Source organism: Scyliorhinus torazame, chromosome 17, assembly GCF_047496885.1.
Source record: "Scyliorhinus torazame isolate Kashiwa2021f chromosome 17, sScyTor2.1, whole genome shotgun sequence".
Taxonomy (NCBI): domain Eukaryota; kingdom Metazoa; phylum Chordata; class Chondrichthyes; order Carcharhiniformes; family Scyliorhinidae; genus Scyliorhinus; species Scyliorhinus torazame.
In genome coordinates this window covers 156,879,188-156,901,516 of record NC_092723.1, presented here as the reverse complement: position 1 = coordinate 156,901,516, position 22,329 = coordinate 156,879,188, and the positions used below count along the sequence as shown (strand labels likewise).

General features: G+C 49.9%; 1 protein-coding gene across 1 annotated transcript in view; it reads right to left on the bottom strand.

Moving 5' to 3' along the window:
• Window positions 1-21,905, bottom strand: part of telo2 (TEL2, telomere maintenance 2, homolog (S. cerevisiae)) — a 41,494-nt gene extending 19,589 nt beyond the window's left edge. The window contains 20 exon segments of the mRNA XM_072481378.1: window positions 85-213; window positions 215-259; window positions 366-437; window positions 2,218-2,246; window positions 2,249-2,278; window positions 2,281-2,332; window positions 3,114-3,139; window positions 3,142-3,204; window positions 5,285-5,373; window positions 5,720-5,818; window positions 6,781-6,869; window positions 7,867-8,003; window positions 8,300-8,441; window positions 8,830-8,898; window positions 9,617-9,719; window positions 15,106-15,253; window positions 18,727-18,795; window positions 19,514-19,791; window positions 20,375-20,717; window positions 21,791-21,905. Of these exon segments, the coding sequence (XP_072337479.1) occupies window positions 85-213; window positions 215-259; window positions 366-437; window positions 2,218-2,246; window positions 2,249-2,278; window positions 2,281-2,332; window positions 3,114-3,139; window positions 3,142-3,204; window positions 5,285-5,373; window positions 5,720-5,818; window positions 6,781-6,869; window positions 7,867-8,003; window positions 8,300-8,441; window positions 8,830-8,898; window positions 9,617-9,719; window positions 15,106-15,253; window positions 18,727-18,795; window positions 19,514-19,791; window positions 20,375-20,717; window positions 21,791-21,794 (2,016 nt within the window). The 5' untranslated portion in view covers window positions 21,795-21,905.
• Window positions 21,906-22,329: the final 424 nt, after the last annotated feature.

Here is a 22,329-nt window from a genome sequence, read left to right as displayed (position 1 = left end):
CTGACTCCCCCAATGCCCAGCCCTCACCCAGCTTCAGCCCGTGCAAGCAAACTGACCTTCCCCCCAACCCAGCTCTGCTCTTACTTTGGCAAAGCGACGGGTCTTGTTTTCTATCCTTTCTTCAATTATTTTCTTCCACTGCTGACTGGGGTTGTGTGTATCAGGGGCCTCTCGCAGGAGCTGAATGGAAGGAGTCTCATTGGCTGCTCTTTGGGCTGCTGTCAGGCTGGGATAATTCTTGGGCAGCCAGTGCCAAAACCTGGGCAAACACAAAGCACAAAGATGGTGGAACCAGGAGGAAGTTTCTGACAATGTAGGAAATTACTTTTAAACAGTAACTGTGATGGAAGAAGGTAAACACTCACATCCAGGATGTCCAGCCGTTGAGTGAGGCTATAATTCGCAGCGTAGAACTCGGCAGTGAGATACTGAGTGACCTGCAATACAGGTAAAGATGGTGAAGGTCTCACTCCATACTGGTGGAGGGGGGTGAGGTGCAGCCTAACTCTGCACAAACACCCAGTCACTGCTGGTGTCTGGCTGGGAGTGAGTGGGAGGCTGATATGAAAGATGCCTGGATCAGTATAAAAGGGGTTGGGGGGGGGGGGGGGGGGGATGAACGCTGGGGGAAAGCAGTAGGATTCAGGCCCGGAAGGAGTGTTGGACTCTGAAGCCTGGGGAGGGAGTGTGCACACAGAGAGCGGGATGAGTTGGAGGATCCAGCGGGTGGGAGTCAAATGGGATGGTCAGCGGGTAGAAGCCAGGTGGAGGGTCAGGGACCACATGGAAGATCAGGTGGGGAAGGAGGATCTGCCGGGGGGGTGGGGGTGGGCGGTGGGTTCCATGCCAAAGGTCAATGGTGGCAGGAGCCAGATAATGGGCACGGTCCACATGGGGAATTGGGAGGGGGGAATGGGGGGGGCAGCAGGGAGATAGGGTCAGGTGGAAGGGACAGGCAGTGGGAGGAGATAGGGTGGGGAGCCGGTAGGGTAGTAGGAGGACCGTGCTTTAGTCCAGTCGGTTCTATGGAGAGTACAGATTGTGGGTATGTGGATAGTGCGGCTCCTATTCCAGGTGGTGAGGTTGATCCTGTGAGTAGAGATAGCTCATAAATCCACCGGCGGCAAACGCCAGGAAGCAACTGGCCACCAGACGGCCTGGAAAAGTACTGCGTCCACCGGTGGAGTGAAGAAATCTCATCGCTACAGGCCAGGTTACAGTCGCTCTCAGAGGAAATTCAGCGATACCAGAAGTCCACAGACCTGCTTATTCGTAAACTGCCCTTCCAGCGTCGTGTGAGGGAAATTGCCCAGGACTTCAAACCCTGAGCTTTCAGAGTGCTGCAATTGGAGCTTTACAGGAAGCCAGTGAGGCCTACTTGGTTCACCTGTTTGAGAACACCAACCTGTGTGCCATCCATGCCAAAAGAGTGACCATTATGCCCAAAGGCATACAGCTGGCACGGCGGGATACGGGGTAACGTGCTTAAAACTCTTCGCTTTTTGACATTTTCTCCAGACTATTTTGAAGAGACATTTAAACAATTTTGAAAACATTATTGGATTGTAAACTTTTTTTTAAAATTTTAGAGTACCCAATTCATTTTTTCCGATTAAGGGGCAATTTCGCGTGGCCAATCCACCTAGCCTGCACATCTTTGGGTTGTGGGGGCAAAACCCACGTAAACATGGGGAGAATGTGCAAACTCCACACGGACAGTGACCCAGAGCTGGGATCGAACCTGGGACCTCGGCACTGTGAGGCAGGAGTGCTACCCATTGTGCCACCGTGCTGCCCTATTGGACTGTAAACTTGGCTTCTTATGAAAGCTGGGCTTTTTTTTGTATTTTTTGTTAGTATTGAGTATTGATTGTGACTTAGTGTGGAAGTAGCAAAACATTTTGTAAACATTCTTTCAAACTCTTAGCTCATGTTGCACAATAAAACATTTGTATCTTTTGTCTGTGCTACCTCCTGGTTTTATGGTGTTAAGGCTGACTCTTATATTGCCTGCAATGGGGTGGGACGGGGAAAGAATAGTATTTCCTTTGCATTGTGCTGATTTTCAATGGGGTTGTAAATCAAACCCTTTCACTAGCTCAAAAAAATGATTTTGGGTAAGCGATGACATTACACATTAATTAACTGTTCAGAGTTATACCTGTCCCAGAATGGATGGATCATTTTGGCTTCTTCAGCAGCTTCCTCTGTACTTACAGGAATGATGTCTGTAACAGTGATTGCACCAGCCCTCGCTGTCGCAGCCCTATGAACCCTGAATGTTAAACTTGTCCTCAAGGTGGAGAAATACCTGTGCAAACTGCACACTGACCTGTGAAATAAAATAACAAATAGCTTTAGCACCCCACTCAGAAACGTGACCGACACAAATTGAGCCCATTTGTAAATCCGACGATCAAGCACAGAAAATCCCACAATTATATCAAGAAACAAAGTGATGGATGTTGACTAGGATATCAGATCACTCTGCTCTTCAAACAGTGCCGGGTAACTCCCCCCATCAACCATCACAGCAGGCAAACAAGGTCACAGCTTCAGGCACCCTCCAACTCTGCACTCTGACAGTGCAACACTCCCTCGGTACTGCGCCTCCCAACAGTGCAGCACTCCCTTGGTACTGCGCCTCCCGACAGTGCAGCACTCCCTTGGTACTGCGCCTCCCGACCATGCAGCACTCCCTCAGTACTGCGTCTCCCGACAGTGCAGCACTGCACCTCCCGACAGTATGCAGCAATCCCTCAGTATTGCGCCTCCCGACAGTGCAGCACTCCCTCAGTACTGCAGCTCTGACAGTCTGGCGCTCCGTAAGTACTGACCCCTGGAACAATGTGGTGTCCTCAAACGTCCCCTCTGACAGTGCACCATTCCTGCAATAGATGCCCTGGAAAAGTGCAGCCCTCCCATTGTCAGCCTGGTGTAGTTCGGCCACACAACCCTCTAAACCAAGCTGCATATCAGTAAAAGGTACAACTCCTGCATGTCACAATCATAATCCTTCATTGACAAAGCTGACAGCAAACTCTCGTCATCACTCTGCTCCCCCAGTCTCCCCCTCCCCCGCACACTCCGCACTCCTCACCTCTACCCCTCACCTCTCTACTTGCGGTTGGATTTTTCTAATCAAGTTTTCCACAATCTTCAAAGTAATTTCAATTTGCTCTGGGTTTGCAGATGTCCTCAGGACTGTAAAGCAATCAGAAATCTAGAAATCAGTAAGTGGACAAAGTGAGTGAATCAGAGGTGAAGGAGACGAATATGCTGCTCTTTGCAAAAACCTTCCAAACACTAATCAATAACATGAAGAATCGGGACTGGATTATCCACCGCCCGGAGTGGGGTTCCCGATGGCAGCGACATCAAGGTTCACGCTTATTAACGGGCTGGACAACATATTCTCCAAGTTCACGTGATTCCCCTGTCCTCTAGGTGGGGATTCACGTAGGACGCAAATTCAGGCAGGTATTTACAAACATGGCCCCTGACGCGGTGGGCTAAGGGGGTAATTCTTTTAAGGAACTGCCCCAAAGTTCACCGGAGGGGCCACCATGCCCCCCACAATTCAAACCCTGCTGACACCAGTCCCACCAGGCCCCGCATTGCACCCTCACCATCAGAGGGCCCCCCAAGAGAGAGACCCCAGCATAGACCCCCAAATACAGAGAACCCCACCAGGGACCCCCCTATTGAGAGAGACCCCCACTAGAGGACCCCCAATAACAGAGACCCTACCCCCCCATAAGAGAGACCCCTGTCTGGAAGCTCACCATGAGAGACCCCTGCCTGGAAGCCTCCGCCCCCATAAAAGATACCCCTGACTGGAAGCTGGACAGCAGTCAGACAGAGGCAGTGAAAAAAATCTCACTACCTCTTTTTTTGCCAGAAAGCACTTAACTGTCTTTGTTGTGGTCCAGGAGCTGTACCTAGATATTTATAAACATTGAGGTTAATTTCACAGCTGACTACTTGAAAGCGACTAAAGCCTGAAGGGAGATGAATTAAATAATACAGACAGCTGTGTGTGTGTGGAAACCTGTGGATCCCAGCCTTGTAAAAGCAATTTCACATAGATATGAAAGAGTGACAGATCAAAGATCTGAGAGGGTTTAAACCCAACTGACTGGGTTTTCTCATTTCAGGAATGCACAGGTGCATCACGGGGCAGCACGGCAGCATAGTGCTTAGCACAACTGCTTCACAGCTCCAGGGTCCCAGGTTCGATTCCCGGCTGAGTCACTGTCTGTGCGGAGTCTGCACGTCTCTCCGTGTCTGCATGGGTTTCCTCCGTGTACTCCGGGTTTCCTCCCACAGTCCAAAGATGTGCGGGTTAGGTGGATTGGCCATGCCCTTAATGTCCAAAAAGGTTTAAGTGGGGGGTTGCTGGGTTACAGGGATAGGGTAGATACGTTGGCTTGAGTAGGGTGCTCTTTGTAAGGGCCGGTGCAGACTCGATGGTCCGAATGGCCTCCTTCTACACTGTAAATTCTATGAAAGGTGCTGCTTCCTCTGCTTGAGCTAGCGGATGTATTGCATAGGTGAGTTTTAAAGCAGTGATATTTTTCATTGCCTCTGTTTGGACTACTCCCTAGCTTCCAGGCAGGGGGGGACTCTCTTACGAGAGGGGGGGGGGCTTCCAGGCAATGGGTCTCCAATTGGGGGGGTCTCTGGTGGGGGGTCCCTGTAATGGGGAGATCTCCTGGTGGGATACTCTGTAATTGGGGGGGCTCTGGTGGGGGGTCTGTAATTGGGGGGGGGTCACTGGTGTGCCTCTCATGGGGGTGGGTCTCTCTCATTGCGGGGGGGGGGGGGGGGTCTTTGGGAGGGGGTCAGGTCACCCAGAAAATCCCGGCGGCGCTAGAATTGCATTGCGGGGGATGGGGGAGCCAATCGACGGATATCGCTCTCCGGCTGCCATTTGATTTACAAGGGAATCCCTTCCATGCATAAATTTGCATGGCATGGGATGGTGAATCGCTTCCGGATTTGCAATCCCAGCGCGCGGGCAGTTGCGATTCATCTTTGGCGGGAGAACATAGTTTCCCAAATGGAAGATTCTGGCCCTCTCCTCATGAATGGGAGGAGGGACCGAGCCTTTTCCGACAGGTCACTCACACACTCATGGTGACTGATCACTCAGTGGTCCAACCGCCACTTCACATACTGACTGGTCACTCAGTGACTACCCACACTGACCAGCCATTCAGTGCTCCCCTATCGCTGACCAGTGACTCAGTGCACAATACACAAGGACCTGGCATCAGGTTACCTTCCACACAGTCACTGACGTAGACTGGGGCTTGACTCCTCTGTAGTTCAGTGTCAATCGACAGGTCATAGGGAATCAGTTCATCATCACTGTGAATAAAAAAGAGAGGAGTGAGCAATTGAAGTGAGGTGGGTATGTGAAAGTGCAAGGGAAGCAAGAGGACAAGAGAGTGAGTGAAATTGGGAGCAAATGAGAGAGATCAGGAGCACGGGTGAATGAGCGACAGAGGGAGAGAGAGATAGAGAGACCCATTCAACTGAAAGACAATACAAAACTCCTTCAGCACGTTACTCATCCTGGAACATAGCCTGAGTCCACAACCTTTTGCCACAGCAGGTCAGAGTGCAACCACTATACAAGAATTGACCCCATCTTGTACCTATTTTTTATTCTAATGGCTGAAACAGGAAAGAGGTGAAAACTGGTTTTACCAACCTGTCAAGTTCCGACTCTGCCTCTGTGTCCTGTGTTCTCTGCACTGGCTGTTTACTCTTCCCCAGGTTCGGTCTGCTCTCCATCTGTGAGTCTCCATCTCTAGAAATGGATGAAAACTCATTAAAGCCCTGATGCGCTTGATTGTGGCCAGTGAATTAAGTTTCTTACTTATGAGGAGGATCAGGTGGAGATGGAGGGATTTGGCTTCAGGATTGGGGAGGGAACCAGATGAATTCTCACCTGAGGGTTGAAATATTGCCAATGCCAATGAAAATGAGGGAGCATGGAGCAACAAGCAAAATTCAGTGTGACTTTCTGTTTATGTCGGTTTCCCTCCTCTCATTCAACATCTGTGCCGGGATTCTCTGAGCCCGCGCTGGGCCGGAGAATCGGTGGGGACGCGGGAAGTTCCCGCCACGCTGCTCCGAAGCCGGGCCACCGATTCTCCGGCGACCGGAGAAGCGGCGCCAATCGCCGATTCTCGGGCGACTGGCCGGACTCCCGCCGGCGTGGTTTACATCTGGTGCCACCCGGCGGGAGCTCAGACCCGTGGGCCATCACCATCTGTGGGGGACCTACCTTACTCCACACGGGCCCGCTGTGTGGCTCCGCCATGTCTGCGCGCCCGCGCCGAAGTGGGCCGCTGGCGGCCGCCGCACACATGGCGGCCTGGACAGCAGGGAACCGCCGGCAGCCAGACCTGCGGGACGCACGCCGGGGCTCTGCTAGCCCCCTGGAAAACGGAGAATCACCCCGCACTTTCGAGGAAAAAGTCCGGAGTGATTCTCATCCATTTTCCGGCGGGCGTGGGGTCTTAGTCCCCAAAAGGGAGAATCCCGGTCCTTATATTCAGGGTGTTGGATGGCCACTAGTCGCACAGACATTACATTTCAGACAATAGCAACTCAAACAACCTCTTAATGGACAGACAGCTTCATCAGCACTCTGATGAATGGTAACACAGCTGAAAGTTTTCTCTGGAGATGCACTGACATGCTGCATATTTCCAGTATTTGGGTTTTGTAGGGCGAGCCTGTTTCTAACATTGATTCTTCACGTACCTGTGCTGCTGCGGAGGAGCCTCCCAGCTTGACAGCGACCTCAGGGTGGACAGTGACCGGAGTTCCCTCAACTCGTCGTCTTCCACATACTGAAGGACCACCGAATAAAAGCACCACATCAATCATTATACCACTTTAGAGACAAGGGTAGTGTGAGGATCAGAGAATCGAGCTGAGTGAGTGACTCAGGCTCTGAGCAATAAGATGTGTCAGTAGCATGTGCATGCACCTGTTGTGATTAAAAACAACTGCTCCAAATCTGTGAGCTTTCAATTATGTAAAGACTTTATTTAAGAATATGCTAGAGAGAGCCGGCCATGGAGCCTCTTTCAATGATACAAACTTTGTAGTACATATTTATAGTTCTTAACTTGCTGCTTTTCATTATAATGTGTCCCATTAATTTCTTAATGAACCATACTGTTCCATCAACAGGATTTCCCATTATCTCACCCCTTAGCCGTGGGTATAGCCTCGGGTACTGTCTCAAGTTCCCCCTTATTGCCTTCTTGTCCTGATCAGCAATGTCTGTGAAATCTGTTTTTGCTACAGCTGTGGGGATAGCCATTCTGGAATGTTCCTTGGCCAAGACTTAATTTCCCATCATGTCTAGAAAAAGCTCTCACTACATTTGTTTACGCTAAAGCTATTAATGCATGTTTGAATATCAATCTTGGTATGTTTACATTTCAGTTACCCCACTTCACACCAAATGAGCTGCCCACTTTTGCCTGCAATTAGGTTAGAGTTAAACTACCTTGGAGCAAACCAGTCTCTGTGACATAACAAAAGGTTCCACTAGCTGTACGGAATTTGTGTGTGAGCCACTGAGTCAGATGGTCATGGGTTCAAGTCCAACTCCTGGACTAATGTTCATAATCCATGTAGTGATTTACTGCTGCACTGTGGGGGGGTGCCGGCTCTCTGGTGAGATGTTAGGTGAGGCAAATGGAGTAAAATGTAAAAGACTTGTTTTCAAATTTGCTGTGTGGAGACATTTTGGGGATAGTGCTCCATCCCTGCAGCGTGATATATCTCCACACACACTGGGCCTGTGCTCCATGTCTTCAGCTCCGCCAGACCTACCTGGAACTTGAGCCTGTGATCCTCAGAGTTCAACCTCGCACTAAGGCATTCTGCAACAACCATCCCTAGCTGGCGAACACGGGCTATGTTACTGTCCAGGTGACACTCCATCCCAGCCATCATCCCAGAGAGCAGCACTGCAAACACAGGGCACCAGAAAACATGGAGACTGAGACACTCATTACTACAAGTATCAATCCCACTCAATCATGTTAGCCCCCTCCTTCGTGTTACCCCTCACATCACCAATATCATCACTCAACTCCCACAATCCAAACACCACCATAAAACTGCCCCCTCAGTCTGATGAGCCAATGGTGTCACTGACCATCTTGATCTCCCACTCTCATCGCAAAACTCACAGCCCCACAGTCCTATTTCAGCCTCACAAACACAGCAACCTGATTTTGGTGTGCACATACCACATACTAACCTGCTTTGTGTTCCTGGATCTGCGAGTTGGTAAGTTGTGCGAGGCAGATGACAATAGCCTTGCTGATATAAAGCTGCTGTTGTACCGGGGTGTGTCTCAGAGTACTGCTGTTACCCCAGGTCTCCAGCAACTTCTTCAGCACCTGGCAAAGACACACACAAACTCAGAATCTGTTACAGCCCAGAGTGCTCCATCAGCAGATTCCCACTCTCACCCTGTCAGGAGGGAGTGCTAGAATGCCCAAAGCTAGCTCCAAGAATTCATTGTGTCGCTCCAGTACTTCATTAAAATGTCAGTAGTCACTCTCCCAGCTCCAGAATGTTTAAATACATTGCAGACCCCCGAACTGCTGCTGTGAACACCAACCATTCCCTCACACACCCCAACCTAAACACCAAACCACCACCCCACAGCTCCCAACCGGGAGAGAGCAATGTCGACCCTCCTCCCTGAGAGCCTCCATGTTTCCTGAGACATCACAAACCCACCACCATCCAGAGATGTTGTGACACCCCCTTGTGCCCACTCACCTCGACCAATAAGCAACCCCGGGTTTTCTCGCCGGCCAGATATCCTAGCAAGCTTTGTAGCACAGAGTCCTGCACCAATCAGAAAGACAATATCAGACAGGCTCTAAAATGGCAGTAGGAAACATCTCACCCCCAACACCCACCCCTCATCTGTCCTGCCTTCAACCATTTTAATTGAACCAAATAAACTAAATTAAACAAACTGAGGGACAAATTAAAAGGGACAGCCCTTTAAGGGGATACTGCTTAAAACAAAAACAAAACACAAATAAGACTTGAAACATTAAACTGAAATGTGGTTAAAAGGGTCAATTAAGTGGATCTCATCCCCACAACCCAAAGATGCGCAGGACAGGTGGATTGGCCACCCTAAACTGCCCTTTAATTGGAAAACAAAAAGAACTGGGTACTCTAAGTTTATATTTTAAAAAGGGTCAATTAAGCACTCCAGACCCTGCTTTAGCCACCGAGCATGGAAGGCCTCAATAGTGCCTGTGGACACTGCATGCTCCCTCTCCAGAGATACCCAGCCGTGAATGAAGCAGGGGAAGAGGAGCAGACACCTCCCTGCCTTCATTCCCCCACCCAACCATCCCCAATGCCTTCAACATTGCTACCCCCACACCACCCCACTTCCCTCAACATCCTAATACAATACGTCATGGTGTGGGGTTATGAAGTTTAAAACCCTGTTCCCCCTAGTTGGCTGATCTCTTACCCTGACCAGGCCCCTTACCCCCACACACCTTGTTCTAATCCTCCCTCGCTCCCCCGTGACTGCACACACCTTATGCTGATATTGCAAGAGCAGGAATTTGTGTGTTAGGACAAACTCGGCCTTCTTGTTCTTCAGCACGATGCTGCCTAGTAACCTTGACAACACCTCAGGCCTGTCAGAAAAAAGGCAACATGTTTTTAAAAAATGATTAGTGTGCAGCCTTTGCAAGCAGTGATTAGTGGCTAATTCCATGCGATCATTAACCCACAACCCTTCCAAAGGAAGACAGGACTTTAGTTCAACATCTCATCCAAAAATTAGCACTTCCGACAGTGTGGCACTCCCTCAAGACCGACCCTCCAACAGTGCGGTGTTCCCTCAATACTGACCCTCCAACAATGCGGTTTCTCCCTTAACACTGACCCTCCAACAGTGTGGCGCTCCCTCAATACTGACCCCCCCCAATTAGTGCGGTGCCCCCTCAATACTGACCCTCCAACAGTGCGGTGTGCGGTGTTCCCTCAATACTGACCCTCCAACAGTGCGGTGTTCCCTCAATACTGACTTTCGAACAGTGCAGTGTTCACTCAATACTGACTCTCCAATAGTGCGGCGCTCCCTCAATACTGACTCTCCAACAGTGCAGTGCCCCTCAACACTGACCCTCCCACAGCGCAGTGTTACCTCAATACTGACCCTCCAACAGTGCAGTGCCCCCTCAATACTGACCCTCCCACAGTGCAGTGTTACCTCAATACTGACCCTCCAACCGTGCTGTGCTCCCTCAACACTGACCCTCCGACAGTCCAGTGTTCCCTCAATACAGACCCTCCAACAGTGTGGTGCTCCTCAATACTGACCCTCCAATTGTACAGTGCCCCCTCAATACTGACCCTCTAATCGTGCAGTGCTCCCTCAATACGGATCCTCCAACAGTGCAGTGCTCCCTTAATACTGACTCTCCAACAGTGCGGCGCTCCCTCAATACTTACCCTCCAATGGTGCGGTGTTCCCTCAATACAGACCCTCCAACAATGCGGTTTCTCCCACAATACTGACTCTCCAACAGTGCGGTGCTCCCTCAATACTGACCCTACAATAGTGCAGTGCTCCCTCAATACTGACCCTACAATAGTGCAGTGCTCCCTCAATACTGACCCTCCAACAGTGCGGTGCTCCCTCAATACTGACTCTCCAACAGTGCAGTTTCTCCTTCAATACTGACCCTCCAACAATGCGATGCTCCCTCAATACTGACCCTCCAACAGTGCAGTGCTCCTTCAACACTGACCCTCCAACAGTGCGGTGCTCCCTCAATACTGACCCTCCAACAGTGCGGTGCTCCCTCAATACTGACCCTCCAACAGTGCAGTGCTCCTTCAACACTGACCCTCCAACAGTGCGGTGCTCCCTCAATACTGACCGTCCAACAGTGCGGTGCTCCCTCAATACTGACCCTCCAACAGTGCGGTTTCTCCCTCAATGCTGACCCTCCAACAGTGCGGTGCTCCTTCAATACTGACCCTCCAACAGTGCGGTGCTCCTTCAATACTGACTCTCCAACAGTGCGGTGCTCTCTCAATACTGACCCTCCAACAGTGCGGTGCTCCCTCAATACTGACCCTCCAACAGTGCAGTGCTCCTTCAATACTGACCCTCCAACAGTGCGGTTTCTCCTTCAATACTGACCCTCCAACAGTGCGATGCTCCCTCAATACTGACCCTCCAACAGTGCAGTGCTCCTTCAATACTGACCCTCCAACAGTGCGGTGCTCCTTCAATACTGACCCTCCAACAGTGCGGTGCTCCTTCAATACTGACCCTCCAACAGTGCGGTGCTCCTTCAATACTGACCCTCCAACAGTGCGGTGCTCCTTCAATACTGACCCTCCAACAGTGCGGTGCTCCCTCAATACTGACCCTACAATAGTGCAGTGCTCCCTCAATACTGATCCTCCAACAGTGTGGCGCTCCCTCAATACTGACCCTCCAACAGTGCGGTGCTCCTTCAATACTGACCCTACAATAGTGCAGTGCTCCCTCAATACTCACCTCCAACAGTGCGGTGTTCCCTCAATACTGACCCTCCAACAATGCGGTTTCTCCCTTAACACTGACCCTCCAACAGTGCGGTGCTCCCTCAATACTGACCCCCCCAATTAGTGCGGTGCCCCCTCAATACTGACCCTCCAACAGTGTGGTGTCCCCATAATACTGACTCTCGAATAGTGCAGTGTTCCCTCACTACTGACTCTCCATCAGTGCGGCGTCCCCTCAATACTGACCCTCCAACAGTGTGGTGTCCCCATAATACTGACTCTCGAATAGTGCAGTGTTCCCTCAATACTGTGGGCAGCACGGTAGCATTGTGGATAGCACAATTGCTTCACAGCTCCAGGGTCCTAGGTTCGATTCCGGCTTGGGTCACTGTCTGTGCGGAGTCTGTACATCCTCCCCGTGTGTGCGTGGGTTTCCTCCGGGTGCTCCGGTTTCCTCCCACAGTCCAAAGATGTGCAGGTTAGGTGGATTGGCCATGCTAAATTGTCCTTAGTGTCCAAAATTGCCCTTAGTGTTGGGTGGGGTTGCTGGGTTATGGGGATAGGGTGGAGGTGTGGACCTTGGGTAGGTTGCTCTTTCCAAGAGCTGGTGCAGACTCGATGGGCCGAATGGCCTCCTTCTGCACTGTAAATTCTATGAAACTGACTCTCCAATAGTGCAGTGCCCCCTCAACACTGACCCTCCCACAGTGCAAAGTTACCTCAATACTGACCCTCCAATAGTGCTGTGCCCCTCAATACTGACCCTCCAATAGTGCTGTGGCCCCTCAATACTGACCCTCCAATTGTGCAGTGCTCCCTCAATACTGACCCTCCAACAGTGCGGCTTCTCCCTCAATATTGACCCTCCAACAGTGCGGATTCTCCCTCAATACTGACCCTCCAACAGTGCGGTTTCTCCCTCAATACTGACTCTCCAACAGTGCGGATTCTCCCTCAATACTGACTCTCCAACAGTGCGGTTTCTCCCTCAATACTGACTCTCCAACAGTGCGGCGCTCCTTCAATACTGACCCTCCAACAGTGCGGTGCTCCTTCAATACTGACCCCCCAACAGTGCGGTTCTCCCTCAATACTGACCCTGCAACAGTGCGGTGCTCCCTCAATACTGACCCTCCAATTGTGCAGTGCTCTCTCAATGCTGACCCTCCAATAGTGCAGTGCCTCCTCAATACTGACCCTCCAATTGTGCTGTGCCTCAATACTGACCCTCCAATAGTGCAGTGCCTCCTCAATACTGACCCTCCAATAGTGCAGTGCCTCCTCAATACTGACCCTCCAACAGTGCAGTGCCCCCTCAATACTGACCCTCCCTCAGTGCAGTGTGACCTAAATACTGACCCTCCAACAGTGCAGTGCCCCCTCAATACTGACCCTCCCACAGTGCAGTGTTACCTCAATACTGACCCTCCAACAGTGCTGTGCTCCCTCAACACAGACGCTCCGACAGTCCAGTGTTCCCTCAATACTGACCCACAAACAGTGCGGTGCACCCTCAATACTGACCCTCCAATAGTGCAGTGCCTCCTCAATACTGACCCTCCAATAGTGCAGTGCCTCCTCAATACTGACCCTCCAATCGTGCAGTGCTCTCTCAATGCTGACCCTCCAATAGTGCAGTGCCTCACTACTGACCCTCCAATAGTGCAGTGCCTCCTCAATACTTACCCTCCAACAGTGCGGTTTCTCCCTCAATACTGACCTCCAACAGTGCGGCGCACCTTCAATACTGACCCTCCAACAGTGCGGTGCTCCTTCAATACTGACCCCCCAACAGTGCGGTTCTCCCTCAATACTGACCCTGCAACAGTGTGGTGCTCCCTCAATACTGACCCCCCCAATAGTGTGGCGCTACCTCAATGCTGACCCTCCAATAGTGCTGTGCCTCCTCAATACTGACCCTCCAATCGTGCAGTGCTCTCTCAATGCTGACCCTCCAATAGTGCAGTGCCTCCTTAATACTGACCCTCCAATAGTGCAGAGCCTCCTCAATACTGACCCTCCAATAGTGCAGTGCCTCCTCAACACTGACCCTCCAATAGTGCAGTGCCTCCTCAATACTGACCCTCCAATCGTGCAGTGCTCTCTCAATGCTGACCCTCCAATCGTGCAGTGCTCTCTCAATGCTGACCCTCCAATAGTGCTGTGCCTCCTCAATACTGACCCTCCAATAGTGCAGTGCCTCCTCAATACTGACCCTCCAATCGTGCAGTGCTCTCTCAATGCTAACCCTCCAATAGTGCAGTGCCTCCTCAATACTGACCCTCCAATAGTGCAGTGCCTCCTCAATACTGACCCTCCAATAGTGCAGTGCCTCCTCAATACTGACCCTCCAATAGTGCAGTGCCTCCTCAATACTGACCCTCCAATAGTGCAGTGCCTCCTCAATACTGACCCTCCAATTGTGCCGTGCCTCCTCAATACTGACCCTCCAATCGTGCAGTGCTCTCAATGCTGACCCTCCAATAGTGCAGTGCTCTCTCAATGCTGACCCTCCAATAGTGCTGTGCCTCCTCAATACTGACCCTCCAACAGTGCGGCGCTCCCTCAACACAGACGCTCCGACAGTCCAGTGTTCCCTCAATACTGACCCACAAACAGTGCAGTGCCTCCTCAATACTGACCCTCCAATTGTGCAGTGCCTCCTCAATACTGACCCTCCAATAGTGCAGTGCCTCCTCAATACTGACCCTCCAATTGTGCTGTGCCTCCTCAATACTGACCCTCCAATAGTGCAGTGCCTCCTCAATACTGACCCTCCAATTGTGCAGTGCTCTCTCAATGCTGACCCTCCAATAGTGCAGTGCCTCTTAAATACTGACCTTTCAATTGTGTGGTGTCCCTCAATGCTGACCCTCCAATAGTGCAGTGCCCCCTCAATACTGACCCTCCAACAGTGCCGTCCCCCTCAATACTGATCCTCCAACAGTGGTGCTCCCCCAATACTGACCCTCCAACAGTGCAGTGCCTCCTCAATACTGACCCTCCAATAGTGCAGTGCCTCCTCAATACTGACCCTCCAACAGTGCCGTCCCCCTCAATACTGATCCTCCAACAGTGGTGCTCCCTCAATACTGACCCTCCAACAGTGCGGTGCTCCATCAATACTGACCCTCCAATAGTGTAGTGCCTCCTCAATACTGACCCTCCAATAGTGTGGCACTCCCTCAATACTGACCCTCCAATAGTGTGGCACTCCCTCAATACTGCTCCACTGACAGGCCAGTCAGTATTGCCCGACAATGCAAGGCTCCCTAAATATTGCCTCACTGACTGTGCAGCACTCCCTCTGTACTGCAGTGAAAATTTCAGGCTCAATTTTGTTCTCAGTTGTCTGGATTGGGGCTTGAACAAGGACAAGAGTGTTGCTGGGCCATGGCTGGCAACTGGTTCTAAGCAAGCTACTTGCAGCCTGTGCGAGTTCCGGCTGGGGAAACCAGTCCAGTTGCTGTCTGCGGCTGGGATCTCACACTCTCAATGTTCTGTGCCGTCCACACTTACCCTGCTGCTAGCCGAACCAAACCAGAAACCACATTCTCCATCCAACGTTCTGGTACATTCTCCACTAATCGCCAACTGATTCGTTGCCAAATGCAATCGGACTGGGTAAGAACAGTAAGCCTCGGCACCAACACTTGCAGAACTGCATCTGAGGGAATGTGAGCCAATCAGAAGCTGATAAAGACAGTACAGAAGAGGCTGGATGAGCCAAGTGGTCTGTGTTAATTTGTGGTAGTGTCTTGTCATCATACACTTTTAATACAGGCAGCACGAGGGGCTGCTGCAGTTCCCCTTACTAAACACTTCAGATGTTCATATGTCCATCCAGTGGACAAGATGGTCAAGATAACATGTGGAGCAGGATTCTCCGTTTCTGAGACTAAGTGTTGACGGCAACAGAGAATCCGTGGATTTTTATGACAGAAAGACCGGCGCCGCGCCTGGACCGATTCCACTACCGTTGAGGGGCTAGCACCGGTACCACGCGGAGCACACTCAATTCCACTCAAAAATGGTGCAGGATACACCAGGTCTGCGATCGGCACGCGGGAGGCCAACAAGCTGCAGCATACACATTACACTCCCCGTACACACTTATCAAAGCCAAAAAGATGGCACTGGTTGTGCTGGAGTGCACCCATACAGCTGATGGGTTGTTTGGGACCAGAGGGCACCAGGGGGAACACTTATATGACCCATGGCACCATGTAAAAAGTGGGCTGTTGTCGGTGTGCGCAGCTGCATGGCTACCTTGCCGGCTGTGGCAATGGTCCTCCATGTCCGCCCACCCTGACCCCACAGCCCACCTCCTGCCCCCCCCACTGTTCCCCCCAGCCCTGGCAGAAGCCACCCGGCCAGCGGCACAATGGCTAGCACACTATGGGCATGTTGGACATCTTCCGCATGCCCTCTCTCTCCCTCAGCAGCCGCCACACCAGTTTCACGATTTTTAAAAAGCACAAGTGAACCGGGTCGTCGGGAACTCGGCCCACCGGAGGCGGAGAATCGCGGAGGTCTTGGACAGTACCGGGTCGGGCCCACTAATGATATGCAAATAGTGCTTACTGCATGTGCTGAGTGAAACGCATTGACGCCATTTTCGAGGTGACGGGGAATCACGATTTGGTGGCAAATTGGTGCCTGCCGCAATTTTGGCGGTGGAAACAATTCTCTGCCAAATCACATTTCTCTATTTCGCCGTCGGCTAACGGAGAATCCTGCCCAAGGGGTGCTTTTCTTTATTGGGTGAGGTATTGAATAAAAAAGCAGGGATATAATGCCAAAACTGTATAAAACGCTGGTTGGAGCTTTGGGTGCATTTCTGGTCACCACATTACAGGAAGAACATAATTTCTCTGGAGAGAGTGCAGAGATTTACAAGAATTTTGCCAGGGCTTGAAAATTGCAGCTATGAGGAGATTGGATAGGCTTGGGTTATTTTCTTAAGAACAAAGGAGGCTAAGGGGTGACCTAATTGAGGTGTACAAAATTATGAGGAACCTAGACAGGGTAGACAGGGGACGAAAGAGAAAATGCTGGAAAATCTCAGCAGGTCTGGCAACATCTGCAAGGAAAGATGCTTTTTTGTTTCAGATTCCAGCATCCGCAGTAATTTGTCTTTATCTAGGGTAGACAGGGGAGACTTGTTTCCCCAACTGAGGGATCAATTACCAGGGGCACAGATTTAAGCTGATTGGTAGAAGGATTAGAGGAGACATGAGGAAACATTTTTCTTCCAGAGGGCAGTGGGAGCCTGGAATTCAAGGCCTAAGTTGATGGTTGATGCCGAAACACTCAACTCATTTTAAAAAGATATCTGGATCTGCATCTGAAGTGTTGTAAATGCAAGGCTATAGACCAAGTTTAGCACAGTGGGCTAAGACAGCTGGCTTGTAATGCAGAACAAGACTAGCAGCGTGGGTTCAATTCCCGTACCAGCCTCCCCGAACAGGCGCCGGAAAGTGACGACTAGGGGCTTTTCACAGTAACTTGGGGCAGCACGGTAGCATTGTGGATGGGGCAGCACGGTAGCATTGTGGATGGGGCAGCACGGTAGCATAGTGGTTAGCACAATTGATTCACAGCTCCAGGGTCCCAGGTTCCCGCAGGGTCACTGTCTGTGCGGAGTCTGCACATCCTCCCCGTGTGCGCGTGGGTTTCCTCCGGGTGCTCCGGTTTCCTCCCACAGTCCAAAGATGTGCAGGTTACGCGGATTGGCCATGATAAATTGCCCTTAGTGTTGGGTGGGGTTACTGGGTTATGGGGATAGGGTGGAGATGTTGACCTTGGGGAGGGTGCTCTTTCCAAGAGCCGGTGCAGACTTGACGGGCCGAATGGCCTCCTTCTGCACTGTAAATTCTATAATAATCTATGAACTTCATTGAAGCCTACTTGTGACAATGTGATTATTATTATTAGGTGCTGAAAATGGGATTAAAATGAGCGGCTGGTTTTTTTCTGGCTGACACACACGATGGGCTGAATGGCCTTTTTCTCTAATGTAACCCTTTTATGGTTCTATATGGGAAAAAACATCTTTAAGAGAAAGAAGTCCAAATTTCCATTAGTGTGTGTGTAAAAATAACCTTACTGATTTCACTCTTCAGCAGCTTACACTCATTTTAAGATTATGCCTCCCTATTCTGGACTCGGGCACCAGAGTTTCTCTCCATCTGCCCATTTGTCATTTTATAGAACTCAATAAGATCACCCTCTAAATCTCCTACTCCAGGGTCTAATTATCACCTAACATCAACCTATGTTCTGTCCTTTGCTAACTGATCTCCCCGCCCCCGGCCCTCTCTAACCTATCTAACTCAAACCACCACCTGATTCTAATTCTTTCATTATTTTACATACATCAATCAAATCTTCTCAAAGCAGACTCTTTTAAAGAGTCAAAGGCCAAACTGTCTTAAACCATTGCGATACCCAAGAGAGCTTCTATATAAGCTACTATTTAAAGCTCCCACCCAAACTGTGTGCTGAGAATACTGACAGGTGCAACTATCCGAGTTGGTTTGCATTATCCCCTCCAGTCTCTGCTACTCTCTCGAAAGCTTTTAATAATAATCTTTTTATTGTCACAGGTAGGCTGACATTAACATTGCAATGAAGTTACTGTGAAAAGCCCCTAGTCGCCACATTCCGGCGCCTGTTCGGGTACACGGAGGGAGAATTCAGAATTCTCAGCTGGTATGGAAATTGAACCTGCAATGCTGGCCTTGTTCTGCATCACAAACAGCTGTCTAGCCCACTGAGCTAAACTAGCCCGAAAGCTGTGACTCCTTTCTGGGCTACAGTGGCAAGGGCAGACTTTAACCTTCTAGCAGCAAGCCCTTTTATAAATAGCATTATTTGACTGTGAAAGGCATCACAGCTAGGGGCAATTCTATTTTCACTGGGTAATCATACAGTTTTCACCAGGACTCAGATTTTCACCAGGACTCAGAAGCAACCAGTCACAAGCAAGCAGGAACACAGGAGCAGGAGTAGGTTATTCAGGCCCTTGAGCCTGCTCCGCCACGTGAACCCTGGCTAACTTAGGGGGTATATTTCAAGAGGTCATGCTACAAGGTAGGTTGAGTCCTGTCCCCCAACTGGTGTGACACTGAGACTTACCAGTATGCCCCTGTATGCAGACCTTCCCCAAAAGCTGAGACACAAAGGACAGGGAACAGTCCATCCCACCTATAAGGAAATGCAAGAAAATCAGGATACAGCACTCAATTACTTAGCCTCTCACTACGCAAAACAGACTAAAGCCAACGGGCTTTGAAATTGCACCAAACTCTTTTCACTCCCAATGCCCTCAGTACATCCCCTCTAACCTCAAAGCATTCACTCCGAGCACACTTGGGAAGGTTTGGAGGGCAGAATTTATTATTACACGCTGAATACAAATGGAGGCAATCTGAAACCCTCTCCTATCTGGTATGCATTAAGAAGCTCAGGAGTGGCTCGGTGGCCAGCACTCTCACCAGAGTCAAAAAGTTGTGAGTTCAAGTCCCATTCTAGCACCTTGAGCATAGCAGCCAGACCAACATTCCAGTACAGTACTGGGAGAGCACTGCATTGTTAGAGATGCCGCCTTTTGGATGAGTCATTAAATGGAGACCCCATGGTATCTTAGAATCACTACAAAGCAGGACCCTCTGAAAGAACATTCTACCCATCTGCCATCTCAAGTAAATCAGACGATCCCACATTACTATTCAGAGAAGAGCAGGGGAGTTTCCATCTGCACTCTGGGCCAATATTCCCCGCTCAGTCACTCCCCAGAGTGGTTTGTAGGATTAAAAAAGAATCAGTAACCAGTGTCAATATTATCAAGTCAGGACGGTTTGTGACTGGGAGGGAAGATTACAGGTGGTGGTGTTCCATTACATCAGAGCTTGGCTATTCTCACCTTTCAGTCGCTCACAGGTTCTCTCCAACACAGAGAGAATCTCCTGTCCCAACAGTAGATAGTAGTCCTCGGGGTAGAACATCACCCGGTTGTTCTTCTCCAGTTTGTTTGCCATGTGATCTGGCAGTGCAGAGATTTTGTTCAGCAATGTCTCTCGCAGACTGGCCATGTGCGGTGAGGTGTGTTCAAGGCAAACCTCCCAGATCAGCTGGGCCATCCGGCCCTCCCACAGGAACTGCTCCAGAATCTGCACACATCGCTCCTGTCGTAAGCTTGGGCTGTGACACAAGACCACATTGAGGTAGAATCAAAACGTCGATCTGATCCCTGTCCCCAACCTACACTAAACAGCCTACCCAATAAAGGGCAACTGGCAGAATTTCCCAAGTGCACCCACGTTGGCAGGTGGCTCCTCGGCGCATGTAAATATTTAGAGGGGTTCCATGAATGTGTTGCTATAATGTATGTGTTTAGGAATAAGGGCAGCACGGGTGGTGCAGTAGTTAGTATATCTGCTTCATGGCGCCGAGGACCCGGGTTCAATCCCAACCCGGGTCACTGTCCATGTGGAGTTTGCACATTCTCCCAGTGTCTGCATGGGTCTCGCCCCACAACCCAAAAAGATGTGCAGGGTAGGTGGATTGGTCACAGTAAATTGCCCCTTAATTGGGAAAAAAGAATTGGGTACTCTAAATTTATAAAACAAAAATGTATATATGTGTTCAAGAAGTCCCTGTATTTATTAACTCTTCCTAATAATGTTGTGCAGTCATTGCCCACATTCAGGGAGACCGAATTTTTAAGTGCTTTTTCACAATAAGAGAATTCACTACAGGGTACCCACTATGTTGGTTAAGTTACCTGGCAGCAATGATAGTGTCCAGCAGCACCAGGTATGCTTGATGGGGTGGACCATTCAGAAAGAAGTCATCCAATAATTCTTTTTCCTGGTCAGCAGGCAGCAACATCAGCCAATCTACACTGAGATTACTGGTCAGGACCTGCAGGAAGTGGAAGTAGTGTGTGTTTACAAATTCTTTGCTCTTTGGCGAGTGTTCAGCAGAGTTTGGTCCCCCCAGGTACTGTTTCATAGTCTGTAAGCTGCGTGTGATTTCTGCACTGTCCCGGGAGGAAGACAGGGTATCGATTGCTTGTTTGACGAGGCATCGGACTTCAAGAATTTCGGGCTCCATGGCTGAGGATCCTGGGATAAGCAGATATACACACAGAAAAAGTTACAAAATTAAATGAAATCTTCACATATTACTGTAAAATTCCCTGAACTCTGCAGTTTCTATTTAGTAAACAACAAATTTTAAAGCCACTAAAAATAGATAGATCTCTAAAAATAGGGGTGAACGCGTAACAATTATTTTCATGTACCTCGGTACACGTGACAATAAATCTAAATAACCCATTAGATACTTTGATGAAGAGACATCCAGACTTGATACGCTAGCTCTGTACTCTCTCCATAGATGCTGTCAGACCAGCTGAGGTTTTCTAGCATTTTCTGTTTTTGTTTCAGATTCCAGCATCCAAAGTAATTTGGTTTCAACATTAAGTTCTCTAATGTCTCAGAGGAATGAAAATATTTTTACCCGGTTTGGAGCACGTGACTCTTAACTGCCCTCTGAAATGGCCCAGCAAGTAACTCCAAATATATATCCAAGAAGACTGTCTTCTGAAGAGCAATTTGAGATGGGCAATAAATCTTGCCCTTGCCAGCCACGCTCACATCTCATGAATGAAAAAAAACAAGCCTGGCATTTGATTCCCAGTTCGTGCTTGGTTTGCCAATGATAGTCAGGATAGATTTAACTGACAAGAGAGGGTGGGGATAATGCCAGGTCTCCCTCTCCTGTTTGCTTGAGTGCCTACAGACACTGGGTGAGGATCACACCAGGTTCTCCAGACTGTCAGGCAATCTGTGACTCTCACAGTCTCGGATCACGAAGTCCAGTGAAATATCACAGGTGAGGGAGCAGCAAATAACTGAATAACCACATTAAAAACGTGAGACAGAGAAATGCCTCAACACCTGCCAACTATCCCAGGCCTGTCAACCCTCCTGCTGTCGAAATACATTTACCTAAAACAGCCCATAGGTTCACGTCGTCCGTTCTCGGTACATGCGAGCAGTAAGTTTACCCAGAGCCGCCGCTCTGGGTCTTGAACCCACATCTGCAGCTGGAACTGAAGTTATTTTGTCTATTCAATTTATTTATGGACAAGTGGCCCGATTTGTACCGAATCTGCCGACTACAATCGCCTTACCCATTTCACGGTTGACATCCTAGAACGTGCCCTCCTGGTATAGGCAGCACAAGCGCCATCTTCGTATCAAGGGGTTTGACACCAGCGCCATCATGCTACAGGAGGCCAGGAAGTGACACAACTGCGCTGGATTGGGACAGGATGCCGGAAGTACAACTGCTGCGCCATCTTCGTATAGGAAACGGGAAGGACAGGGCCAGGAAGTGACACAACCGCGCTGGCTTGTACGGGGTGCCGGAAATGCAACTGCTGCGCCATCTTGGTAAAGGAACCCGGAAGCACAAGACATCTTTCTACAGGAGATGGGAAGTAGAGGACAAAAGCGAATTCGGGTGGATGCTGAAATCTGAAAAAGGGTCTGGTGGCACCTGTGGAAAGAGAAAAACCGAGTTAACATTTCATGTCGAATGTGACTGTTCATTGGACTCTAAACGTTATCTGCTGTCAGACCTGCCGATTATATCCAACATTTTCTGTTTTGTGCCATATTTTGGACCTTTGTACTAGTCCAGTTTTAACATCACGGTATCTGTGTTAGC